The sequence below is a fragment of the Thamnophis sirtalis genome, unplaced genomic scaffold (genome assembly GCF_051295495.1).
Source record: "Thamnophis sirtalis isolate CommonGarterSnake01/CBP01778 unplaced genomic scaffold, rThaSir2_p1.2 scaffold_4, whole genome shotgun sequence".
In the NCBI taxonomy this organism is placed as follows: Eukaryota; Metazoa; Chordata; class Lepidosauria; order Squamata; family Natricidae; genus Thamnophis; species Thamnophis sirtalis.
The window spans coordinates 77,944,910-77,953,972 of record NW_028261384.1 but is presented as its reverse complement, the minus strand read 5'-3'; the positions used below and the strand labels follow the sequence as shown (position 1 = coordinate 77,953,972).

Genomic DNA, 9,063 nt, shown 5'->3' with positions numbered 1-9,063 from the left:
CTTTTCTTATTGGAGGTGTGTCATTCCAGCATAGATCAACGTTTTCAGAAAGTTGTTTCTCTTTATCCTTCCTTGCTCTTTTCCTATCAAATTGCAATCTAAAACTTTTTATTCTACCCAGACTTCCCCTTTCTACGTGCTTTAGGATCATATCTATGGTATTAACCCTCAATTAGCCCGAGAGGGAAAAAAGTCTTGTCGCTTGCTGGGGAATCTGATGATTGCTTGGTTTTTCTCTTGCCTTTTTAGAAGCCTCCGGATGTGACATCCTGTAGAAAATATGCGTCGACTTGAATAGCCAGTTTTCCCGGTCTATCTTACAGAAGAAAAAGATACAGAGGCTGATAGCTGAGGAGCTTTAAAAGCTCAATTTGTGTGAGGAGGAGGCAGGAGCTAAAGGTAATAAAATGTGTATTGTCATAAAGTTCTAAGTCCAAATTGAGAAATGGTTCCAGACAATACATACACGCTGATTTGTGTATTAATGGAAAATTGTTTTTAGCAATTTTTAAAATTCATTTCAGTTCCATGTTGAACTTAAAAAAATAACAATGGGAATGTTATTTTCTACTTTAGCATGAAAGGAATTGCAAGCATTGTGGTTATTATTTTTGGGGGTTGGTAAAATGGAATGATTTTGTTTGGACCTTTGGCACATGATAATTTGTGGATTATACTTTTTTGATATATTGCATAATTTTTATTTCTGAATATAATCTTCTATTTCCCACTCAAAGAAGTGAAATAGATGGCCATTTAAATTGTTTAAAATATAGATCTCACTTCAAAAAATAAAAATTGAACACTGCAATACAAAAGTGACACTGAAGTATTCCTTCCCAAATACTCTCGGAAATAATTGTGACATCATAGTTCTTATTAGTCTGCAATTTTTGTATGGTTTCTGTTCATTATCATTTTTCCGTAAATGTATTAAGTACCAGGTTTCTAAAACTAGTTCCCATATCAGATGGCAAATATTCAGATGACCACTAAGTGGCAACATACATTAAGAGTTTTCTCTCTGTCTTTGCTGCCATACAATACTCATCCAGATTCTTGTGGATTAGGTAGGATAGCCTTCCTCAAAACTTTAAATTCAACTTTGTTCCTCAAACTATTGGATTATATTCTCACCATTTTTTCCTTTCTTTGTCATTATATAGGTCACAACAATTTTATCTCAACAAATTCTTCCATTTGAGGGTCTGGAAAGCAGGAGGGGGGGTTGATAAAAGTAAGCAGAAGGAAGGGAGCAAAATCTGAGCTGATGCTGGATGCTGATGAAGGAAACATTTATATTGTTAGATATTAGTTTTGTGTCTTGAGAATCTCCCTGCTTACAGGAAGAGACCCCTGTGTTTTGAAAAGAGGAACAAGAGATATGAATGTTCAGGCTTCGCCACTCCAATATTGGAACTTAAAGCCAGAGATTTAAGGACATGACTTTTGATAAGATAATTGTTTTACAGATACTAGAAATTATGTTAGCACAAAGAAAGCAAGTGTAAACTAATAGTCATATAGACATACTTAAGGTAAAGTCTTAACTCTTTCCTGCCCATATGGGTAGCCACTAAATGGGGAGAGGGGAATCTCCTCAGTTGTATCATTATTGATTTTAGAATTTATGCTTATGACCTCATCCAAGCCAGTCATCATACCAGGACCAGGCCACAGAACTCTTGACTTAGTTATTTAATTTATATGCTTCCCAACTCAGTCAAGCGACTCTGGGTGACTTCACACTACAAAAGTTGGGATGGGACAAGGTACTAAGTGAGGAACTTCCTTTCTTCATTTTTTTTAAAAAAAAACTTTTTTCAATTTATTGTGAAATCATATAGTGAAATCGCATAGTGGTCTTTCTCCTTTTTGTGCCAGTTAGCTAAATAAAGGAAGCAGACTTGTTCAAAAATATGGTAGAGTCTCCATTTCAGGAGCAAGGTATTCTGGAGCTTTAATGTTCCTTTGGCTGGAGAACAGTCATGATGGATGTATACAATGTATATATATATATATTAATTGGACAAAGTATAAAAAGAATTTTTCTTACCAAAAGAACTTTCCACAAAGTATACAATTTTCTTTCTAGATTTCCCTCAAGCAATTTCCTCAGCTGACTAATTTTTATAAACATGATGATAAATCACACAAATATATTTTTCAGCAAATTATTATCTTAAACAAACTTGGTAATTTGTATTCCTTTTCAGAATTCTTAGACTGTTTCTTTAAAATTCAAATATTACTTTTAATCACAGATTTCAGTTGATATCATACCATCAAGCCATTTGATCAGGCACGGGATAAGATACCATCAATATGCGGACGATACCCAGTTGTATCTGTCCGCCCCGTGCCAACTCAATGAAGCGGTGGACGTGATGAACCGAGGTCTTGAGGCCGTTATGGACTGGATGAGGGCTAACAAGCTTGTACTCAACCCGGAAAAGACCGAGTGGCTGTTGTGCTTTCCTCCCAACAATTCGACCAGTACTCCATCGCTCAGGCTGGGGGGTAAAATTCTACACCCCTCAGAGAGGGTTCGCAACTTGGGGGTCCTCCTGGATCCACAGCTGTCCTTTGACCACCATCTGACGGCTGTGACCAGGGGGGCATTTGCCCAGGTTCGCCTGGTGCGCCAGTTGCGACCCTACCTGAATCGGGAGGCTCTCACAACAGTCACTCGGGCCCTTGTGACCTCTAGGCTGGAATACTGCAATGTGCTCTACATGGGGCTGCCCTTGAAGAGCATCCGGCAACTTCAGCTAGTCCAGAACGCGGCCGCGCGAGTGATCGTGGGTGCACCTCGGTTCACCCACATAACACCTATCCTCTGCGAGCTGCGCTGGCTACCTGTTGATCTCCGGGTGCGCTTCAAGGTGCTACTAGTCACCCATAAAGCCCTCCATGGTAGTGGGTCTGCGTACTTGAGAGACCGCCTTCTGCCAATTACCTCCCTGCGACCAATTAGATCTCATAGATTGGGCCTCCTCCGAGTTCCATCTGCCAGCCAGTGCCGGCTGGCAATTACAAGGAGGAGAGCCTTCTCAGTAGTAGCTCCGACCCTTTGGAACGATCTCCCCGTGGAGATTCGTACTCTCACCACCGTCCAGGCCTTCCGCATAGCCCTTAAGACCTGGCTAGCCCGTCAGGCCTGGGGACAAAGATAATTACCCCTCCCGAATGATGAATGAATGTTGCTCATTATTTTATTTTATGTTGTCTGCGTTATTGTTTGTATACCCCTCCCTTGATTTTATGTAAGCCGCCCTGAGTCCCCTCAGGGAAAAGGGCGGCCTATAAATGTTAATAAATCTCTAAATCTCTGATCAAACCAAATATTCATTTAAATAAGTCTACATTTTAATACTCTTATCTTGAGCAATCTTATTTCCAAGAATTGAATTCAAGAATGCTCTTTATCACATTGTTTCACACACTGAAAAATATAACGCTCCATTTCCTTGTTCCTAGGTTTTCAAATTCATTTAATTCCTTGAAGAAGTAATAGTCTTAGATAATCCAGAACTTCTTTCTGCCCAGATGGCTGTTATTCAGATTATTTTGTGCCCTTTTCTATTTTTTTCAAAGCCAGCAGTACAGACTTTATGATAGCATTATAATTATCTAAAATATTCAAATTCTTATAATTTTTTTCAGCAGTGCCCAGCATATTTTATCTCAAAATATTTATGGAATATGTTCAGAAGTGTATTACTATAGAAATGCCAAGAATTGAGGCAGTTGTTTTATTATGCCTGTTATTATCAGCAGCCTATAGTCCAAGATTCTGCACTGTAGCTTTTTTGTTTTTGGTAACTTCTTTATCCAGCTGTTCCCCATGTGTTTGATTCCTTCTGTTCTCTCTGCCACTTAGCACTTTATTTCTGCCATTTTGGTATCCTGATAAAACGGATACAAGAAAAATAGAATTTTACAAGCATTCAGGCAGACTGTTCAAAAGGCTTCCACGAGAACACTGTTCTTGCTCTTATCAGCAAACTAATGATACAATCACTCCTAGGTCTATGGAGTATCCAAGGATGTTGAAATGCTCTGATAGTCTTGTTTTTGGTCCTCATTTAAAATTTAATTATTCATTAATCCTTTTGCTCAAAGTTTGTCCCATTTGTCCTATGTTGAACACTGCTAGCTGGTTATGTTAGATAAACTATAATGGTATATTTCCAAATGTTTATTGGGAAGTCAGTGAAAGCCACTCAATTACATCCTACTTAACTTAACTTCCCATTAGCAGCAAGATACCATCATATAAACACTGTATTTATATTTGTGTAACAATAAGCAATTTTAAACACATAGGCATGTTATCACCAAAAGATGGTGGTGTTAGGATTGAATTTGGATATAGATTAAGCTGAGGATAATTTGTATGCATTAAGAAATACTCATTTAATAGTGACTCTTGTTTCTCCCCCTTGCAAAAGAGTTGCATACTTTCTGGAATGCAAATTGTCCCCATTTATGATTGTACTTCCCTATCGTGAATTATCTTTTATAGGAAATTGTGGATATTGTGCTGAGACTACATTAACTTGTTTTGATCTTTGCCTCTTTCTTTCTCTTTTCTCTGGAAAATCTAAAATAAACTGGAATTGGCATCTCATTCTGCTGCCCAGAGAGATTCTGCAGGAAAGCATATGAAAGGAGGGAGGCAGTTATTTGAGTTTGTCTTTTGCCTGCTCACTCATTCTTTGAATGTTCTCCCCAGGAAGTCTGCAAATGCAGCAGCTACAAGAGAAAGAGGAGGGGTAAATGAGGCTCCGTTTGCAGAAGTAGGTCCTCCCTACGAAGCCGTCACTGCCGGCAGCCGCCCTTCCTGGTATTGCAAAAAAAATAAGACCATCCAATCTTTTTCGACAGCTGCCCTGCAGGCGCAAAGAAAGAAGCCTAGAATTTCCCATTGTCTTTCTTTTGTCTCATGGAATATGCCAGCTCAACAATTTTGGGGCCCTACTGCTGCTCCATGAAAGACATCTGTTGAGCTGAACTGGGCCAGACTAATTAAGGCAGTTGGCAACAGCCCTATTATTGATATAAAGCCGGGACCCTTTGTCTCCAATCCATCCAAAGCAACGTCAGTGGCAATAGCATAGTCAGCCTCAAATTTCTGCTGCCACCAACTGAGATTCCAGGTCATGTTTCCACAGCCCCTATTTCTTTAGTGACAAGAGCTAAAGAGATGGTGTCTTCAGTGCGTCGGACGACCTTGTCTGTCAAGAATCGTTCTCGTGGTACCAGTAACTCTATGCTGCTGCCTTCCATGTTGATGTTTGGTGTAATTGTGGCATCTAGTGGCTTACTCCTTATGATTGAGAAGGGAATTTTGGCTGAGATGAAGCCTCCACCCCTCCACCCCTCTGCTAAAGAAATGTTTTGGAGAACTGGCAGTAGGAGAACAGCAGGAGATATGGATTATCAAGTGCTGCAGGACATCCGAAATAGGACCATCCATACCATTTGCAGACAAAAAAACATGCCTCGCACCATTTGGGATCTAGCAGCAGGCCAGAGGAGGACAGTGCTCAAACATATCCTGGTTAGTGACAAACATCGCTTTTTATACTGTTATGTTCCCAAAGTGGCTTGCTCCAACTGGAAACGAATTTTGAAAGTTTTAGATGGTGTGTTGGAGAATGTAGATGTTAAACTTAAGATGGATCATAAAAAGGACTTAGTTTTTTTAAATGACATGAAACCAGATGAGATTCGTTATCGATTAAACCACTATTTCAAATTTGTGTTTGTCAGAGACCCAATGGAAAGACTTTTGTCTGCTTATAGGAATAAATTTGGTGAGATTAAAGAATATCAGTTAAAATATGGTATAGAAATAGTCAAAAGGTATAGGAAAAATTCTGGAAAAAGCATGGGTGATGATGTCACCTTTTCTGAATTTCTCCAGTATCTCATAGATGAAGAAACAGAAAAAATGAATGAACATTGGATGCCAATTTACAACCTGTGTCAACCCTGTGCTATAAAGTATGATTTCATAGGATCCTATGGGAGACTTGAAGAAGATGCCAATTTTGTTCTTGAAAGAATACAAGCACCATCCTTTATACATTTCCCAGAACGGCAAGCATGGTATAAGCCTATAAGTCCTGAAACTCTGCATTATTACATGTGTAATACTCCAAGAGAACTTATAAAAGAGCTATTACCAAAATATATTCTGGATTTCTCTTTATTTGCATATTCTCTTCCAAATGTTACTAGTCAGTTTTGCCGACAATGAAAGTTTCTTTTGTGAAGCAAACTATCCTATGCAATTTTTCTAATTTCATGGTTTCCTTTTAATACTTTTGATAACATTAGTTTACTATACATGCTATCTTTTAAAAAATAGCTTTACATTTTAATTACAAAATAGCAACTATAGGACAGTAAGTTTTAGAAAGTTTATAAAACAACCAGGGAAACATAAAGCAATATCAAAAACTAGGCTTGTCCAGCGGAATCAGAAAAACCTGCTGGGTGTGCACCATTTCACTTTTCCTGATACAAATGTGAAGCAGCAGTTTCGCATATTTCATTGAAGTACAGTTACATAGGATAGCTAATGTAGCTATTAAGACAGATAGCAGCCCTAATATATTTGAAAGCAAGTCACATCCTGCTTGTTAGACATATTTCCGTATAACAAGCAGAAGATCAGGATTTAAACTAAATACAATTTACATAATGGCTTAAAATATTTATCAAAGCTTATATGAGCACTGAAATATAGGAAAGGCCATTAATAAAGCCAGTTGAAATTATGAGCAAAATTAGATTATCTAAAATGCTTCACAATGTTTTGAAGGGAAGGGTAGAAAGGGTGAAGGTATGAATTTGTATATGCAATTCAAATAACGTGTAGGTTTATGTACTTTACATTCCCGTAATGGACATTGTATTTTTCTTTCTTTGATAGTTTTGTAGGCTATCATGATTTTTTTATTTTCTTATTGATTATAAAGTTGTTTGTGCTTTTCTTTGTGAAGGAAAATACATTTTGTAATCTTATCTCAAGATTTACTTCTTGTAAACTGCTACAATTTTAACAGCCTGTTGTTCTGTTCAGATCATGTGTTAAATTCTGATTATCTACCTGAATCCTTGATTGTTTATGATCATTTCATTCCCTAGAAAGAATAAAGCAATTTACCTTTGCACATGACTTTGCACGCTGGACAATTATGCGTATCACTGAACTGCCTTTACCATAGAAACAAGACTATTGTACAAGAGTAGACGATACTGCACCATACAGTATTCAATATTTTGTGCATAGGCTGGAAGACTTTTGCTTCAAGCAGGAAAAAATCCAAGCTTAAAAAACTCGATAGCTTTAATTTTCAGATGTTTCCTTTTCCATTTTAAAAAAAAAAGTGTAATTATTTACTTGGAATTGTATTTTGTCTTTTGCTATTAATTTTTGAAGTAAAAAATTAAAAAAAACTACCATAATTTGAAAGGAGATTCGTCTAATCTTTTATCTTTGTTCAACTAGTTATGTTTAGATACTGTGGTTAGAAATTAAATAAGCTATGCGTTGAAATGTGTGTGGAATATGCCTAGTTTACTGAACCATTGGTGGTTGACAGCATAAGCCCATCCATGTTTTAAATCCTTGGAGAAAAAGACATCACTTACTATCCGTGCACAGCTGTGAAAACTGAAACAATTTAAAGTGACAAAACATGACACTGATTTAATCCTGCATGATTTGTATGCTCGTTTCCTTTGATTGTACATTGTGATCTCTCAAGGCTCCTGAAGTTGTCTAAAAAGTAGAGCCTGCTTTTAAAAAATGAGGTGCCCCCTGAAATTTTGAGGAAACTCGTTTGAATTGTTTAGAAGAGCCATTAAGAGCTGCAAGATATGCTTGCCACATTTTCAAAAAGTTTTATTGTAATTTGATAGTAAAATAAATTATTTTAACTTCTACTCACAAAATGACACTATAGCTGCACACCAGAACAACTAGACACAAAGACAGTTTTTCTCCAAATGCCATCATTCTGCTAAACAATTCCCACGACACTGTCAAACTATTTACTGCATTACTATTATTATTCTCATCCTTCTTCTTACCTAACTCCTTGTCAAGGTTCCAAAAATACCTTGTTTTTTGTATCTCTATAATCTTGTTCCTTGTATCTGATTTATATTGGTTTGTTTCCTAATATGATTTGATTGCTTATTTAGTAACATGACTATCACTAAGTGTTGTATCTTATGATTTTTGATGAATGTATTTTTCTTTTTATGTAAACTGAGAGCATATGCACCAAAGACAAATTCCTCGTGTGTCCAATCACACTTGGCCAATAAAGAACTCTATTCTATTCTATTCTATTCTATTCTATATGCTGAGTGTCTTTGGGAATCAGAGGGTATGCAAAATAAATAAATAAAAAGGCTTTCATAATATCTTTTCTTGACATTATTGGTCACATTAGCTATATATTGCCATTAGGATCATAAATAGCATGACTGAATTCCAATGATCAATGACATGATCAGATACACATGCTTTACATTTTTTTAAATCATTTGAATGCATTAAACTGGCACATTGTATAAAATGGGTACTTTATACTTTTTGTAAACATTAATTTATGCTGATAAAACATAGGCCTATCCTTACTGTCAAATCTTCATCATAGTAAATTATTTTTAAAGAATAGTTTATATCTTTAATTATAATTATTATAAGCTTGATCTGAGTGAGTTACAAACTACATAAAACATGTTCAAATAAATAATAGTCTATAAAAGAGAATATTTATATAAATAATATTGACCAATAAACTTTACAGTAAACATAATAGAAGGTATAATAAATTATCAATCACAATGTTCAATTTCTATGGAACACCAAAAAGTGGGGCACCTTTAGGGCTGTGCATAAACTTGGGTAAAGTAAAAAAATCAGTGGACCTTGTATCCAACTTTTATTTTAAAATATGTTTAGCCTATCAATGCAAAATGAGAATAGATGCGTTTGAAAACGTGTTTCTATATGTGTCTTTGTCACAATTTCAG

General features: G+C 36.4%; 1 protein-coding gene across 1 annotated transcript; it reads left to right on the top strand.

Moving 5' to 3' along the window:
- Positions 1 to 180: 180 nt before the first annotated feature.
- On the top strand, positions 181 to 8,368 carry CHST14 (carbohydrate sulfotransferase 14). The gene is made up of 2 exons (XM_014064049.2): positions 181 to 399; positions 4,739 to 8,368. The coding sequence occupies exon 2, from the start codon at positions 5,210 to 5,212 to the stop codon at positions 6,266 to 6,268; it is 1,059 nt and encodes a 352-aa protein (XP_013919524.2). The 5' UTR covers positions 181 to 399; positions 4,739 to 5,209; the 3' UTR covers positions 6,269 to 8,368.
- The last annotated feature ends 695 nt before the right edge of the window (positions 8,369 to 9,063 follow it).